The sequence below is a fragment of the Embiotoca jacksoni genome, unplaced genomic scaffold (genome assembly GCF_022577435.1).
Source record: "Embiotoca jacksoni isolate LCO1_2020_lvr unplaced genomic scaffold, fEmbJac1.0.p SCAF_4, whole genome shotgun sequence".
In the NCBI taxonomy this organism is placed as follows: domain Eukaryota; kingdom Metazoa; phylum Chordata; class Actinopteri; family Embiotocidae; genus Embiotoca; species Embiotoca jacksoni.
The window spans coordinates 2,064,142-2,082,164 of record NW_027185392.1 but is presented as its reverse complement, the minus strand read 5'-3'; the positions used below and the strand labels follow the sequence as shown (position 1 = coordinate 2,082,164).

Sequence of the window (18,023 nt, the reverse complement as noted above, 5' to 3'; positions counted from 1 at the left end):
GCTCCTGAAGAATACTACCCAGAATTTCTGCCCGATGGGGAAACCTAAAATAAGTGCATAGTACCAGCAGTAGAAGAGAAACTTTTGTTTATAGAACAGTTTTTCTTTCTGATGGATTGTTGACTTTTTTTTTTTTTTTTTGTAGAAAGTGTTGCATCATTTTGGTGGCAGCTCTGGAATAACTTGGAAACGACAGCCAGCAGACGAAGCACTGACGGTGTGACAAAATGTCACCTTTAGATAAATGTGGGGACTTCAGTCGATTATCTGACACAAAGAAACGTTAAAGTTTTTAAAACTGCGAGCAGCGGCTCATTTTCCTCTTGCAGTGCATTCTGGGTTTTACATGCAAGAGTGTTTCTTGTTTTAATTCCTTAAAATTCTTAGAATTTTAATGGAGTCTGGTAGCAGACGGATCATTAGAGATTTGTGCCGACTCGGCGTGTCATGTGACGCAGCTAACGGGCGACGTGCAGCCGGCAGAACGACACTCATTTAAAGCAGCTCTTCGTCTTGTGTCTCAGGAACCGGATGGCTCTGCTGCCCAGTCAGGCCTTCTACCTGCTCATCAACAACAGCGGGTTGGCCAGCATGTCGCTCACCATGGCGCAGGTGTACAAAGATCACCAGGACGAGGACGGCTTCCTCTACATGACCTACGCCTCGCAGGAGATGTTCGGACACTGACGGCTTCCTGCTGCAGATTTTAGTCCCCGTTGAAGGCTGCTGGTCTCCACCTGCTGTACATACAAAAATAATGTGTATATATTGTAATATTGTACATGTTGATGGGTGTTTTAATGAAGAATGTTGATCCAATAAATGACATGTTGAAACTATTGGCTGGGTGCAGTCTGATGCTTCAGGAGGATCATGTTTGATGTCATAGATGTTAACAAGATTTGAGTGTCCGTTATGAATGTTATTAAAAATTCAGCCATCATCAGCATTTTGTGTGTAAACGCTGCGTCCAGGTCTCACTGGAAAACTCACGTTGACTTCTTTTCAATGAACAATTAATTTTTTTAAACAAATTTCTTTCACGTCTTTTCCAGCACGACCATCTGTCATGATCTGAAACTTCAGAAAAGTTTCCTCTCCCCATCTTCACTTCTGAGAGACTCTGCCTCTCTGAAATGCTCTTTTTACACCCAATAATGTTGTTGATCTGTTGCCAAGTAATCTAATTAGTAGTGAGATGTTCCACCAGGTTGTTTTTTTTTTTTTTTTTAGCTTTACACAACTTTTCCAGTCTTTTGTTTACCCTATTCAAAATTTTTCTTAGATGTTTTCCTGCCATCAGACACAAAATAAGAACATATTTTTCATAAAATAATGAACTTTGAGTTTCAACAGTTATGTTGTCTTTGGTATATTTTCTTTTAAATGAGTGATTTGTAAATCATATTTATTTTTATTACATTTTATACAGCATCCCAACTTTTTGGGAAACAGTGTTGTAACTTTAATAATGTCTGAACCTGAATGAGGAAACACACCCTGACAAACAGCAGCAGAGAGGCGGAGCCAAACTGGAAACACTAGATTCAAGGTCTCCTTCACATTAAAGTGAAAGTTAGTCAGAGAGACGGCAGAGCTGCAGTCGAGATGAATCTCTCTTTCTTTCTGAAGATAAAATAAACTTCATCTGTTCTTCCTCAACACCTGAGTCCAACACTGGTGAGTACAGCTGATCAGATTTACTGTTTCAACAACCAGCATCAACACAAAACTTACAGCTTCAATCACTTTTCACGTGAAGATTTGTCACAATGGACGAAATAAACTGTTAAAATCCAACGATTTGTTAAAACTTAAACCATCAGTTTGTTTATTTGAAGTCATTTTGTAAAACTGATCTGTGAGCTGCAATAAACTCAGTGAGATACAGGAAGGAAGAAACAAACCCTGAAAGACAGAGCTGCGCAGTCACTCTGTAAAAAAAACAGTAATCTCTAGGAATGAAACCACTTTGATTTGTACACTAGGGGGCGGTATTGAGTCAATGTATCTTCCAGCAGTCTGCTTTCAGCTTGGTGTTACACTTAACTCTGTTCCTCATCAGTTTACGTGACCAACAGTGTTGATGAGGTTAGTTTGGTTTAGAAGGAGAATCGTAACTATTAACCCAACTAACTGTTCACAGCATGTGACACACAGCAAACATGAGGATACTACTACTACAGGGTAACTCTGGTTAGGAATCATGTCTCCGCTCTGCTTATTGATCAGATGGTTCCACTGGCTGTACGACTCCAATCGCTTTTCATGCGCTTCTGGATTTAATTTTCCGCCGCAGATAAAGCCCCACCTCCGTGTGTGTGTGTGTGTGTGTGTGTGTGTGTTGCCAGTTAACCTAATTTACTAATTAACCTAATTAGTAGTGAGATATTCCACCAGTTGTTTTTTGTTGCCTTATGCAACTTTTCCAGTCTTTTGTTGACCCTGTTTCAACTCGTTTGAGATGTGTTACTGCCATAAAATTCAAAAATCAATAAACTTCCTCAGTTTCAACAGTTGATTTATTGTCTTTGGTCTATTTTCATTTATATGAGTTTATATGATTTGTAAATCATCACATTTATTTTATTTCCATTTTACACAGCATCCCAAAGTTTTTTAGAAACAGTGTCGCAACTTAAATAATGTCTGAACCTGAATGAGGACACACACCCTGACAAAAACCAGCAGAGAGGCGAAGCCAACCTGGAACAACCAGATTCCAGGTCACGTTAAAGTGAAAAAGTGAAAGATAAAGTTAGTCAGAGAGACGGCAGAGCTGCAGTCGGGACGAATCTCTGTGTTTCTATCTGAAGATAAAATAAACTTCATCTGTTCTTCCTCAACACCTGAGTCCAACACTGGTGAGTACAGCTGATCAGATTTACTGTTTCAACAACCAGCATCAACACAAAATTTACAGCTTCAATCAAACAGGAAGTTCAACTCCTTTCATTTCGTACCGACTCCTCGTGTCACATTAACTCTGTGAAGTTCAGCTGTAGAACAGAAGAAACAATAGAAGAATATTTTTCATTATAACTCTTTTTAAAATGATGTTTTTCCCTCTTTGACTTTTGTCCTCAGACTGCAGACATGTCTGCTGCCAGCTGTCTTCTCTCTGAGGATCAGTTTCTGTGCTCCATCTGTCTGGATGTGTTCACTGATCCAGTCAGCACACCATGTGGACACAACTTCTGCAAAAACTGCATCACTCAACACTGGACCGTTACCGACAGGTGTCAGTGTCCCATGTGTAATAAGGTGTTCCAGAGAATACCTGAACTAAACATCAACACGTTCATCTCTGAGATGGTTGCTCAGTTTAGACATGAAGCTCAACAGAAAGCCAGCAGCAGCAGCTCAGAGCAACAAGCTGCCAAACAAGGAGAAGTTCCCTGTGACGTCTGCACTGGAACCAAACTGAAGGCCCTCAAGTCCTGCCTGGTGTGTCTGACCTCCTACTGTAAGACTCACCTGCAGCCTCATCTGACAACGTCCGGCCTGAAAAGACATCAGCTGACGGAGCCTGTGGACAACCTGGAAGGCAGGATGTGTACGAAGCACGATAAACCTCTGGAGCTGTTCTGTCAGACCGACCAGACATGTGTCTGCATGCTCTGCTCTGTTTTAGACCACAAGACACACGAGTTGGTTCCTCTGAGAGAAGAATATGAAGGAAAGAAGGCAGAGCTGGGGAAGACAGAGGCTGAGATTCAGCAGATGATCCAGAAGAGACGACTGAAGATTGAGGAGCTCAAAGAGTCTGTGAAGACAAGTAAAGCTGCTGCAGACAGAGAGAAAGCAGAAGGTGTTGAGGTGTTCACTGCTCTGAAGGAGGCGGCTGAGAGAGGCCTGAACGAGCTCATAGAGGAGATCCAAGAGAAGCAGGAAACAGTAGAGAAACAGGCTGAAGGTTTCATCACAGATCTGCAGCAGGAAATCTTTGAGCTGATGAAGAGGAGCTCTGAGGTGGAGCAGCTCTCACGCTCTGCAGACCACCTCCACCTCCTCCAAAACTTCTCGTCCCTGACAGCTGCTCCACCCACCGAGGACCGGACAGAGGTCAGCGTCCGTCCACCATCAGATGAGGGGACTGTGGTGAGAGCTGTGGTTCAGCTGGAGGAGACGCTCAGGAAAAAGAGGAAACTGCTGTTTGAGGCCGAGCTGAAGAGACTCCAGCAGTCTGCAGTGGACGTGACTCTGGATCCTGATACAGCACATCCTGATCTCATCCTGTCTGATGACGGGAAACAAGTGAACCATGGTGATGTGAGGAAGAATCTTCCAGACAACCCAGAGAGGTTTTCTAAATGTGTTTGTGTTTTAGGAAAACAGAGTTTCTCTGCAGGCAGGTTTTCTTTTGAGGTTCAGGTCAAAGGAAAGACTAAATGGGATTTAGGAGTGGTCAGAGAGTCGATCAACAGGAAGGGAAACATCATGCCGACTCCTCAAAAAGGTTTCTGGACTATATGTCTGAGAAATGGAAATGAATACAAAGCTTTTGCTGGTCCTCCAGTCCGTCTGAGTCTTGGGTCTGGTCCTGAGAAGGTGGGGGTGTTTGTGGATTATGAGGAGGGTCTGGTCTCCTTTTATGATGTCGATGCTGCAGCTCTTATCTACTCCTTTACTGGCTGCTCCTTCACTGACAAACTCCTCCCATACTTCGGTCCCTGTCTTAATCAAGGTGGTAAAAACTCTGCACCTCTGATCATCTCTCCTGTCAATCAAACTGCCTGATCTGTTTCATGATGAAGCGTCTCCATCAGTGAACGTACTTATTAAAAAGGTTCTCTGTGATCCGGTCTGTGGGACTGAGGCTAAGGGAAATGTGTCTCCTCTGATGTCCAGTATGTCCCCACTGTTTCCTGTCTGATGTGATGATGCAGCATTAAAAGTCATGATGTCCTGATCTGGAATGTTTCTGTCAGAGTGTCAGAAAGCTTCAGAGTCACAACATCAACACGTCTGAGCAGGAAACACATTTTCTCTGCAGGTTGAAGGTTTTTCTGTTTTTTGATGAATAGATTTTACAATCAAATGTAACATAATGTGATGTAATAACTGCAGCAGTGAGAGGCAGGTATGAAACATCAACATGTTGGGGTGTTCATGGGCTACATGTCATATTATTGATCAGTTAATAGAGGAAACAATCAGCAGATTAATCAATCATGAGTGTCGGTACACTGACAGACGATGTATGTGTTATTAAATTTGACCAATAAATCAGATTCTGAAAATAATATCTGTTTTCAGCCTCCACTGTTTTCATAATGATCAATATTATAACATTGAGATTTTTAAAGTGTTTCATTTTAAAACTTTTTAGCCTGGTGTATTTCCTCTCTGTGTTCAGCAGAGGGCTTCAGAACAGCAGCCATGAGGTAACAACATGAACACCTCAACTTCCTGTTTACATCCAGGAACAACGCGAGAAGAGTCTGTGGTGGAAAGTAACAGTACATTTATTGAAGTACTTAAGTACAATTTGGAGGTATTTTAACTTTACTTGTGTACTTCCATGTTCAGCTACTGTCTCCTTCCACTCCACCACATTTATCTGACAGCTTCAGTCACTTTTCACGTGAAGATTTGTCACAGTGGATGAAATAAACTGTTAAAATCCGACGATTTGTTAAAACTTAAACCATCAGTTTGTTTATTTGAGGTCATTTTGTAAAACTAATCTGTGAGCTGCAATAAACTCAGTGAGATACAGGAAGGAGGAAACAAACCCTGAAAGACAGAGCTGCACCGGCACTCTTTAAAAAGGTAATCTCTCGGAATGAAACCACTTTGATTTATACACTAGGGGGCGGTATTGAGTCAATGTAGTTTCCATCAATCTGCCTTCAGATTAGTGTTACACTTAACTCTGTCCTCCATCAGATTACGTGACCAACAGTGTTGATGAGGTTAGTTTGGTTTAAAAGGAGAATCGTAACTATTAACCCAACTAACTGTTCACAGCATGTGACACACAGCAAACATGAGGATACTACTACTACAGGGTAACTCTGGTTAGGAATCATGTCTCTGCTCTGTTTATTGATCAGATGGTTCCACTGTCTGAAAGACTCCAATCGCTTTTCTTGCGAGTGCGTGTGTGTGTGTGTGTGTGTGGTCACCTCATCTTCAACATGACACACGGGTCGCTTTTAATCAAGTAGTCCAGTGACTAAAATAAACAGCTCGGTGTCTCATGACGCTGTGATTGTAATGATTCCCTCTGTGTAGTCGGTGTTTTTAGTACCGGCTCCTGAAGAATACTACCCAGAATTTCTGCCCGATGGGGAAACCTAAAAGAAGTGCATAGTACCAGCAGGAGAAGAGAAACTTTTGTTTATAGAACAGTTTTTCTTTCTGATGGATTGTTGACTTTTTTTTTTTTTTTTTGTAGAAAGTGTTGCATCATTTTGGTGGCAGCTCTGGAATAACTTGGAAACGACAGCCAGCAGACGAAGCACTGACGGTGTGACAAAATGTCACCTTTAGATAAATGTCGGGACTTCAGTCGATTATCTGACACAAAGGAACGTTAAAGTTTTTAAAACTGCGAGCAGCGGCTCATTTTCCTCTTGCAGTGCATTCTGGGTTTTACATGCAAGAGTGTTTCTTGTTTTAATTCCTTAAAATGCTTAGAATTTTAATGGAGTCTGGTCGCAGACGGATCATTACAGAGATTTGTGCCGACTCGGCGTGTCATGTGATGCAGCTAACGGGCGACGTGCAGCCGGCAGAACGACACTCATTTAAAGCAGCTCTTCGTCTTGTGTCTCAGGAACCAGATGGCTCTGCTGCCCAGTCAGGCCTTCTACCTGCTCATCAACAACAGCATGTCGCTCACCATGGCGCAGGTGTCCAAAGATCACCAGGACGAGGACGGCTTCCTCTACATGACCTACGCCTCGCAGGAGATGTTCGGACACTGACGGCGTCCTGCTGCAGATTTTAGTCCCCGTTGAAGGCTGCTGGTCTCCACCTGCTGTACAAACAAAAATAATGTGTATATATTGTAATATTGTATATGTTGATAGGTGTTTTTATGAAGAATAGTGATCCAATAAATGACATGTTGAAAATATTGGCTGGGTGCAGTCTGATGCTTCAGGAGGATCATGTTTGATGTCATAGATGTTAATATGATTTGAGTGTCCGTTATGAATGTTATTAAAAATTCAGCCATCATCAGCATTTTGTGTGTAAATGCTTCGTCCAGGTCTCACTGGAAAACTCACGTTGACTTCTTTTCAATGAACAATTAATTTTTTTAAACAAATTTCTTTCATGTCTTTTCCAGGACGACCATCTGTCATGATCTGAAACTTCAGAAAAGTTTCCTCTCCCCATCTTCACTTCTGAGAGACTCTGCCTCTCTGAAATGATCTTTTTATACCCAATAATGTTGCTGATCTGTTGCCAGGTAACCTAATTAGTAGTGAGATGTTCCACCAGGTGTTTTTTTTTTTTTTTTAGCTTTACACAACTTTTCCACTCTTTTGTTTACCCTATTCCAATTTTTTTTTAGATGTGTTGCTGCCATCAAACTCAAAATAAGAATATATTTTTCATAAAACAATGAACTTTGAGTTTCAACAGTTATGTTGTCTTTGGTCTATTTTCATTTAAATATGAGTGATTTGTAAATCATATTTATTTTTATTACATTTTACACAGCATCCCAACTTTTTGGGAAACAGTGTTGTAACTTTAATAATGTCTGAACCTGAATGAGGAAACACACCCTGACAAACAGCAGCAGAGAGGCGGAGCCAAACTGGAAACGAGATTCAAGGTCACCTGAAAGTGAAAGAGAAAGTTAGTCAGAGAGAAGTCAGAGCTGCAGTCGAGACCAATCTCTGTGTTTCTATCTGAAGATAAAATAAACTGAATCTGTTCTTCCTCAACACCTGAGTCCAACACTGGTGAGTACAGCTGATCAGACTTACTGTTTCAACAACCCGCATCAACACAAAACTTACAGCTTCAATCAAACAGGAAGTTCAACTCCTTTCATTTCATACCGACTCCTCGTGTCACATTAACTCTGAAGTTCAGCTGTAGAACAGAAGAAACAATAGAAGAATATTTGTCTTCATAACTCTTTTTAAAATGATGTTTTTCCATCTTTGACTTTTGTCCTCAGACTGCAGACATGTCTGCTGCCAGCTGTCTTCTCTCTGAGGATCAGTTTCTGTGCTCCATCTGTCTGGATGTGTTCACTGATCCAGTCAGCACACCATGTGGACACAACTTCTGCAAAAACTGCATCACTCAACACTGGACCGTTACCGACAGGTGTCAGTGTCCCATGTGTAATAAGGTGTTCCAGAGAATACCTGAACTAAACATCAACACGTTCATCTCTGAGATGGTTGCTCAGTTCAGACATGAAGCTCAACAGAAAGCCAGCAGCAGCAGCTCAGAGCAACAAGCTGCCAAACCAGGAGAAGTTCCCTGTGACGTCTGCACTGGAACCAAACTGAAGGCCCTCAAGTCCTGCCTGGTGTGTCTGACCTCCTACTGTGAGACTCACCTGCAGCCTCATCTGACAACGTCCAGCCTGAAAAGACATCAGCTGACGGAGCCTGTGGAGAACCTGGAAGGCAGGATGTGTACGAAGCACCATAAACCTCTGGAGCTGTTCTGTCAGACCGACCAGACATGTGTCTGCATGCTCTGCTCTGTTTTAGACCACAAGACACACGAGTTGGTTCCTCTGAGAGAAGAATATGAAGGAAAGAAGGCAGAGCTGGGGAAGACAGATGCTGAGATTCAGCAGATGATCCAGAAGAGACGACTGAAGATTGAGGAGCTCAAAGAGTCGGTGAAGACGAGTAAAGCTGCTGCAGACAGAGAGAAAGCAGGTGTTGAGGTGTTCACTGCTCTGAAGGAGGCGGCTGAGAGAGGCCTGAACGAGCTCATAGAGGAGATCCAAGAGAAGCAGGAAACAGTAGAGAAACAGGCTGAAGGTTTCATCACAGATCTGCAGCAGGAAATCTCTGAGTTGATGAAGAGGAGCTCCGAGGTGGAGCAGCTCTCACGCTCTGCAGACCACCTCCACCTCCTCCAAAGCTTCTGGTCCCTGACAGCTGCTCCACCCACCGAGACCTGGACAGAGGTCAGCATCTGTCCACCATCATATGAGGGGACTGTGGTGAGAGCTGTGGTTCAGCTGGAGGAGACGCTCAGGAAAAAGACGAAGCTGCTGTTTGAGGCCGAGCTGAAGAGACTCCAGCAGTCTGCAGTGGACGTGACTGTGGATCCTGATACAGCACATCCTGAACTCATCCTGTCTGATGACGGGAAACAAGTGAACCATGGTGATGTGAGGAAGAATCTTCCAGACAACCCAGAGAGGTTTTCTGAATGTGTTTGTGTTTTAGGAAAACAGAGTTTCTCAGCAGGCAAATTTTACTTTGAGGTTCAGGTTAAAGGAAAGACTAAGTGGGATTTAGGAGTTGTCAGAGAGTCGATCAACAGGAAGGAAAACACCAAAGCAAGTCCTCAGGAAGGTTTCTGGAGTATATGGTTGAGAAATGGAAATGAATACAAAGCTAAAGCTGACCCTCCAGTCCGTCTGAGTCTTGGGTCTGGTCCTGAGAAGGTGGGGGTGTTTGTGGATTATGAGGAGGGTCTGGTCTCCTTTTATGATGTCGATGCTGCAGCTCTTATCTACTCCTTTACTGGCTGCTCCTTCACTGACAAACTCCTCCCATACTTCAGTCCCTGTGTTAATGATGGTGGTAAAAACTCTGCACCTCTGATCATCTCTCCTGTCAATCAAACTGCCTGATCTGTTTCATGATGAAGCGTCTCCATCAGTGAACGTACTTATTAAAAAGGTTCTCTGTGATCCAGTCTGTGGGACTGAGGCTGAGGGAAATGTGTCTCCTCTGATGTCCAGTATGTCCCCACTGTTTCCTGTCTGATGTGATGATGCAGCTTTAAAAGTCATGATGTCCTGAGCTGGAATGTTTCTGTCAGAGTGTCAGAAAGCTTCAGAGTCACAACATCAACACGTCTGAGCAGGAAACACATTTTCTCTGCAGGTTGAAGGTTTTTCTGTTTTTTGATGAAGAGATTTTACAATCAAATGTAACATAATGTGATGTAATAACTGCAGCAGTGAGAGGCAGGTACGAAACATCAACATGTTGGGGTGTTTATGGGCTACATGTCATATTATTGATCAGTTAATGTAGGAAACAATCAGCAGATTAATCAATCCTGAGTCTCAGTACACTGACAGACGATGTATGTGTTATTAAATTTGACCAATAAAGCATATTCTGAAAATAATATCTGTTTTCAGCCTCCACTGTTTTTGTAATGATCAATATTAAAATGCTGAGATTGTGAAAAATCTTTTATTTTGAAACTTTTTAGCCTGGTGTATTTCCGCTCTGTGTCCAACAGAGGGCAACAGAAGAGCAGCCATTAGGTAACAACATGAACACCTCAACTTCCTGTTTACATCCAGGAACAACATGAGAAGAGTCTGTGGTGGAAAGTAATTGAGTACACGTACTGAAGTACTCATGTACAATTTGGAGGTATTTGTACTTTATTTGAGTACTTCCATGTTCAGCTCCTGTCTCCTTCCACTCCACCACATTTATCTGACAGCTTCAACAACAGACTGAACTGGAAGACCAACATCAACACTGTCTACAAGAAGGGGATGAGTCGCCTCTTTTTCTTGAGGAAACTTCGATCCTTCGATGTGTGCAGCAAGATGTTGGAGATGTTCTACCAGTCTGTTGTGGCCAGTGCATTGTACTTCGCTGGGGTCTGCTGGGGGAGCAGCATTGGAGCAGGTGACACCAACAGACTTAACAAACTGTTTAAGAAGGCCGGCTCCATCATCGGCTACAAACTGGACAGCCTGGAAAAGGTGGTGGAGAGGAGGACGCAGAACAAACTATTATCCATATTGGATAATCCTGACCACCCTCTCCACCACCTGCTGCAGGGACAGCCGAGCACTTTCTCCAAAAGATTCCTCCAGCTCCGCTGTCACAAGGACAGATACAGGAGATCATTCCTGCCGACTGCAATAAGACTGTACAATAACTCACCTCTGGCAAAATCCATCATACAACAATAACACTGTTGACTGTGCTTCTTGGTTGTTTATATATAATATATATAGATATATACTGTACTGTATATACTGTGCATTTTATATTTTATATTTTTTACTGCTATTTTATTGTATTTCTATTATTATATTATTATCTATTGCTTCTGTATGCTGCTGTAGCGAAAAAATTTCCCCTCGGGGATTAATAAAGTAACTACCTAATTTACCTAACCTAACCTTCAGTCACTTTTTACGTGAAGATTTGTCACAGTGGATGAAATAAACTGTTAAAATCCAATGATTTGTTAAAACTTAAACCATCAGTTTGTTTATTTGAAGTCATTTTGTAAAACTGATCTGTGAGCTACATTAAACTCAGTGAGATACAGGAAGGAGGAAACAAACCCTGAAAGACAGAGCTGCACCTGCACTCTTTAAAGGAGTAATCTCTGGGAATGAAACTACTTTGATTTGTACACTAGTGGACGGTATTGAGTCAATGTAGTTTCCAGATGTCTGCCTTCAGTTTGGTGTTGCACTTAACTCTGTCCCCCATCAGATTACGTGACCAACAGTGTTGATGAGGTTAGTTTGGTTTAGAAGGAGAATCGTAACTATTAACCCAACTAACTGTTCACAGCATGTGACACACAGCAAACATGAGGATACTACTACTACAGGGTAACTCTGGTTAGGAATCATGTCTCCGCTCTGCTTATTGATCAGATGGTTCCACTGTCTGTACGACTCCAATCGCTTTTCTTGCGTGTGTGTGTGTGTGTGTGTGTGTGTGTGTGTGTTCACCTCATCTTCAACATGACACACGGGTCGCTTTTAATCAAGTAGTCCAGTGACTAAAATAAACAGCTCGGTGTCTCATGACGCTGTGATTGTAATGATTCCCTCTGTGTAGTCGGTGTTTTTAGTACCGGCTCCTGAAGAATACTACCCAGAATTTCTGCCCGATGGGGAAACCTAAAATAAGTGCATAGTACCAGCATTAGAAGAGAAACTTTTGTTTGAAGAACAGTTTTTCTTTCAGATGGTTTGTTGACTTTTTTTTAATTTTTTTGTAGAAAGTGTTGCATCATTTTGGTGGCAGCTCTGGAATAACTTGGAAACGACAGCCAGCAGACGAAGCACTGACGGTGTGACAAAATGTCACCTTTAGATAAATGTGGGGACTTCAGTCGATTATCTGACACAAAGGAACGTTAAAGTTTTTAAAACTGCGAGCAGCGGCTCATTTTCCTCTTGCAGTGCATTCTGGGTTTTACATGCAAGAGTGTTTCTTGTTTTAATTCCTTAAAATGCTTAGAATTTTAATGCAGTCTGGTCGCAGACGGATCATTACAGAGATTTGTGCCGACTCGGCGTGTCATGTGACGCAGCTAACGGGCGACGTGCAGCCGGCAGAACGACATTCATTTAAAGCAGCTCTTCATCTTGTGTCTCAGGAACCGGATGGCTCTGCTGCCCAGTCAGGCCTTCTACCTGCTCATCAACAACAGCGGGTTGGCCAGCATGTCGCTCACCATGGCGCAGGTGTACAAAGATCACCAGGACGAGGACGGCTTCCTCTACATGACCTACGCCTCGCAGGAGATGTTCGGACACTGACGGCGTCCTGCTGCAGATTTTAGTCCCCATTGAAGGCTGCTGGTTTCCACCTGCTATACATACAAAAATAACGTGTATATATTGTAATATTGCACATGTTGATGGGCGTATTAATGAAGAATGTTGATCCAATAAATGACATGTTGAAACTATTGGCTGGGTGCAGTCTGATGCTTCAGGAGGATCATGTTTGATATCATAGATGTTAATAAGATTTTAGTGTCCGTTATGAATGTCATTAAAAATTCAGCCATCATCAGCATTTTGTGTGTAAACGCTGCGTCCAGGTCTGACTGGAAAACTCATGTTTACTTCTTTTCAATGAATAATTAAAATTTTTTGAACAAATTTATTTAATGTCTTTTCCAGCACGACCATCTGTCATGATCTGAAACTTCAGAAAAGTTTCCTCTCCCCATCTTCACTTCTGAGAGACTCTGCCTCTCTGAAATGCTCTTTTTATACCCAATAATGTTGCTGATCTGTTGCCAGGTAACCTAATTAGTAGTGAGATGTTCCACCAGGTGTTTTTATTTTTTTTTTTTTTTAGCTTTACACAACTTTTCCAGTCTTTTGTTTACCCTATTCCAATTTTTTTTAGATGTGTTGCTGCCATCAAACTCAAAATAAGAACATATTTTTCATAAAACAATGAACTTTGAGTTTCAACAGTTATGTTGTCGTTGGTATATTTTCATTTAAATGAGTGATTTGTAAATCATATTTATTTTTATTACATTTTACACGGCATCCCAACTTTTTGGGAAACAGTGTTGTAACTTTAATAATGTCTGAAGATGAATGAGGAAACACACCCTGACAAACAGCAGCAGAGAGGCGGAGCCAAACTGGAAACACTAGATTCAAGGTCACCTGAAAGTGAAAGTGAAAGTTAGGAGAGAGACGGCAGAGCTGCAGTCGGGAAGAATCTCTTTCTTTCTGAAGATAAAATAAACTGAATCTGTTCTTCCTCAACACCTGAGTCCAACACTGGTGAGTACACCTGATCAGATTTACTGTTTCAACAACCAGCATCAACACAAAACTTACAGCTTCAATCACTTTTCACGTGAAGATTTTTCACAAGGGACGAAATAAACTGTTAAAATCCAACGATTTGTGAAAACTTAAACCATCAGTTTGTTTAGTTGAAGTCATTTTGTAAAACTGATCTGTGAGCTGCAATAAACTCAGTGAGATACAGGAAGGAGGAAACAAACCCTGAAAGACAGAGCTGCACAGTCACTCTGTAAAAAACAGTAATATCTAGGAATGAAACCACTTTGATTTATACACTAGGGGGCGGTATTGGGTCAATGTACTGCTTCCATCAGTCTGCCTTCAGATTGGTGTTACACTTAATTCTGTCTCCCATCAGATTATATGACCAACAGTGTTGATGAGGTTAATTTGGTTTAGAAGGAGAATCGTAACTATTCATCCAACTAACTGTTCACAGCATGTGACACACAGCAAACATGAGGATACTACTACTACAGGGTAACTCTGGTTAAGAATCATGTCTCCGCTCTGCTTATTGATCAGATGGTTCCACTGGCTGTACGACTCCAATCGCTTTTCATGCGCTTCTGGATTTAATTTTCCGCCGCAGATAAAGCCCCACCTCCGTGTGTGTGTGTGTGTGTGTGTGTGTTGCCAGTTAACCTAATTTACTAATTAACCTAATTAGTAGTGAGATATTCCACCAGTTGTTTTTTGTTGCCTTATGCAACTTTTCCAGTCTTTTGTTGACCCTGTTTCAACTCGTTTGAGATGTGTTACTGCCATCAAATTCAAAAATCAATAAACTTCCTCAGTTTCAACAGTTGATTTATTGTCTTTGGTCTATTTTCATTTATATGAGTTTATATGATTTGTAAATCATCACATTTATTTTATTTACATTTTACACAGCATCCCAAAGTTTTTTAGAAACAGTGTCGCAACTTAAATAATGTCTGAACCTGAATGAGGACACACACCCTGACAAAAACCAGCAGAGAGGCGAAGCCAACCTGGAACAACCAGATTCCAGGTCACGTTAAAGTGAAAAAGTGAAAGATAAAGTTAGTTAGAGAGACGGCAGAGCTGCAGTCGGGACGAATCTCTGTGTTTCTATCTGAAGATAAAATAAACTTCATCTGTTCTTCCTCAACACCTGAGTCCAACACTGGTGAGTACAGCTGATCAGATTTACTGTTTCAACAACCAGCATCAACACAAAACTTACAGCTTCAATCAAACAGGAAGTTCAACTCCTTTCATTTCGTACCGACTCCTCGTGTCACTTTAACTCTGAAGTTCAGCTGTAGAACAGAAGAAACAATAGAAGAATATTTTTCATTATAACTCTTTTTAAAATGATGTTTTTCCCTCTTTGACTTTTGTCCTCAGACTGCAGACATGTCTGCTGCCAGCTGTCTTCTCTCTGAGGATCAGTTTCTGTGCTCCATCTGTCTGGATGTGTTCACTGATCCAGTCAGCACACCATGTGGACACAACTTCTGCAAAAACTGCATCACTCAACACTGGACCGTTACCGACAGGTGTCAGTGTCCCATGTGTAAAGAGAAGTTCAACACTAGACCTCAGCTGAGAGTCAACACGTTCATCTCTGAGATAGTTGCTCAGTTCAGACATGAAGCTCAACAGAAAGCCAGCAGCAGCAGCTCAGAGCAACAAGCTGCCAAACCAGGAGAAGTTCCCTGTGACGTCTGCACTGGAACCAAACTGAAGGCCCTCAAGTCCTGCCTGGTGTGTCTGACCTCCTACTGTGAGACTCACCTGCAGCCTCATCTGACAACGTCCAGCCTGAAAAGACATCAGCTGACGGAGCCTGTGGACAACCTGGAAGGCAGGATGTGTACGAAGCACCATAAACCTCTGGAGCTGTTCTGTCAGACCGACCAGACATGTGTCTGCATGCTCTGCTCTGTTTTAGACCACAAGACACACGAGTTGGTTCCTCTGAGAGAAGAATATGAAGGAAAGAAGGCAGAGCTGGGGAAGACTGAGGCTGAGATTCAGCAGATGATCCAGAAGAGACGACTGAAGATTGAGGAGCTCAAAGAGTCGATGAAGACGAGTAAAGCTGCTGCAGACAGAGAGAAAGCAGAAGGTGTTGAGGTGTTCACTGCTCTGAAGGAGGCGGCTGAGAGAGGCCTGAACGAGCTCATAGAGGAGATCCAAGAGAAGCAGGAAACAGTAGAGAAACAGGCTGAAGGTTTCATCTCAGATCTGCAGCAGGAAATCTCTGAGCTGATGAAGAGGAGCTCTGAGGTGGAGCAGCTCTCACGCTCTGCAGACCACCTCCACCTCCTCCAAAGCTTCTCGTCCCTGACAGCTGCTCCATCCACCGAGGACCGGACAGAGGTCAGCGTCCGTCCACCATCATATGAGGGGACTGTGGTGAGAGCTGTGGTTCAGCTGGAGGAGATCCACAGGAAAAAGAGGAAGCTGCTGTTTGAGGCCAAGCTGAAGAGACTCCAGCAGTCTGCAGTGGACGTGACTCTGGATCCTGATACAGCACATCCTAAACTCATCCTGTCTAATGACGGGAAACAAGTGAACCTTGGTGATGTGAGGAAGAATCTTCCAGACAACCCAGAGAGGTTTTCTAAATGTGGTTGTGTTTTAGGAAAACAGAGTTTCGTAGCAGGCAGATTTTACTTTGAGGTTCAGGTTAAAGGAAAGACTAAATGGGATTTAGGAGTGGTCAAAGAGTCGATCAACAGGAAGGGAAAAATCATGCCGACTCCTCAAAAAGGTTTCTGGACTATATGGTTGAGAAATGGAAATGAATACAAAGCTTTTGCTGACCCTTCAGTCCATCTGAGTCTTGGGTCTGGTCCTGAGAAGGTGGGGGTGTTTGTGGATTATGAGGAGGGTCTGGTCTCTTTTTATGATGTCGATGCTGCAGCTCTTATCTACTCCTTTACTGGCTGCTCCTTCACTGACAAACTCCTCCCATTCTTCAGTCCCTGTTTTAATGAGGGTGGTAAAAACTCTGCACCTCTGATCATCTCTCCTGTCAATCAAACTGCCTGATCTGTTTCATGATGAAGCGTCTCCATCAGTGAACGTACTTATTAAAAAGGTTCTCTGTGATCCGGTCTGTGGGACTGAGGCTGAGGGAAATGTGTCTCCTCTGATGTCCAGTATGTCCCCACTGTTTCCTGTCTGATGTGATGATGCAGCATTAAAAGTCATGATGTCCTGAGCTGGAATGTTTCTGTCAGAGTGTCAGAAAGCTTCAGAGTCACAACATCAACATGTCTGAGCAGGAAACACATTTTCTCTGCAGGTTGAAGTTTTTTCTGTTTTTTGATGAAGAGATTTTACAATCAAATGTAACATAATGTGATGTAATAACTGCAGCAGTGAGAGGCAGGTACGAAACATCAACATGTTAGGGTGTTTATGGGCTACATGTCATATTATTGATCAGTTAATGTCGGAAACAATCAGCAGATTAATCAATCATGAGTGTCAGTACACTGATAGATGATGTATGTGTTATTAAATTTGACCAATAAAGCAGATTCTGAAAATAATATCTGTTTTCAGCCTCCACTGTTTTTATAAAGATCAATATTGTAACGTTCAGATTGTGAAAGTGTTTTATTTTGAAACTTTTTAGCCTGGTGTATTTCCTCTCTGTGTCCAGCAGAGGGATTCAGAACAGCAGCCATTAGGCAACATGAACACCTCAACTTCCTGTTTACATCCAGGAACAACACGAGAAGAGTCTGTGGTGGAAAGTAACTGAGTACATTTACTGAAGTACTAAAGTACAAATTTGAGGTATTTGTACTTTACTTGAGTACTTCCATGTTCAGCTACTGTCTCCATCCACTCCACCACATTTATCTGACAGCTTCAGTCACTTTTCACGTGAAGATTCGTCACAGTGGATGAAATAAACTGTTAAAATCCAACGATTTGTTAAAACTTAAACCATCAGTTTGTTTATTTGAAGTCATTTAGTAAAACTGATCTGTGAGCTGCAATAAACTCAGTGAGATACAGGAAGGAGGAAACAAACCCTGAAAGACAGAGCTGCACCGGCACTCTTTAAAAAGGTAATCTCTCGGAATGAAACCACTTTTATTTATACACTAGGGGGCGGTATTGAGTCAATGCATCTTCAAGCAGTCTGCCTTCAGATTGGTGTTACACTTAACTCTGTCCCCCATCAGATTACGTGACCAACAGTGTTGATGAGGTTAGTTTGGTTTAGAAGGAGAATCGTAACTATTAACCCAACTAACTGTTAGTGTGTGTGTGTGTGTGGTCACCTCATCTTCAACATGAC

At 42.3% G+C, this 18,023-nt stretch overlaps 1 protein-coding gene across 1 annotated transcript; it reads left to right on the top strand.

Annotated features, from left to right (window-relative positions):
* Window positions 1-3,049: 3,049 nt before the first annotated feature.
* LOC138208653 (uncharacterized) lies at window positions 3,050-17,243 on the top strand. Its single transcript, XM_069166717.1, has 7 exons — window positions 3,050-4,734; window positions 6,792-6,922; window positions 7,919-7,928; window positions 8,156-9,793; window positions 10,425-10,447; window positions 12,547-12,696; window positions 15,085-17,243. The coding sequence occupies exons 1-7, from the start codon at window positions 3,097-3,099 to the stop codon at window positions 16,754-16,756; spliced, it is 5,262 nt and encodes a 1,753-aa protein (XP_069022818.1). The 5' UTR covers window positions 3,050-3,096; the 3' UTR covers window positions 16,757-17,243.
* Window positions 17,244-18,023: the final 780 nt, after the last annotated feature.

Bases quoted from the DNA above. Each gene is read 5' to 3' on its own strand.
- LOC138208653 (XM_069166717.1), top strand. From the start codon at position 3,097: ATGTCTGCTGCCAGCTGTCTTCTCTCTGAGGATCAGTTTCTGTGCTCC. The intron at 10,448-12,546 runs GTAACAACATGA...CTTGTGTCTCAG, and splicing joins AACAGAAGAGCAGCCATTAG to GAACCGGATGGCTCTGCTGC. The intron at 12,697-15,084 runs GTTCGGACACTG...ATGTTTTTCCCT, and splicing joins ACCTACGCCTCGCAGGAGAT to CTTTGACTTTTGTCCTCAGA.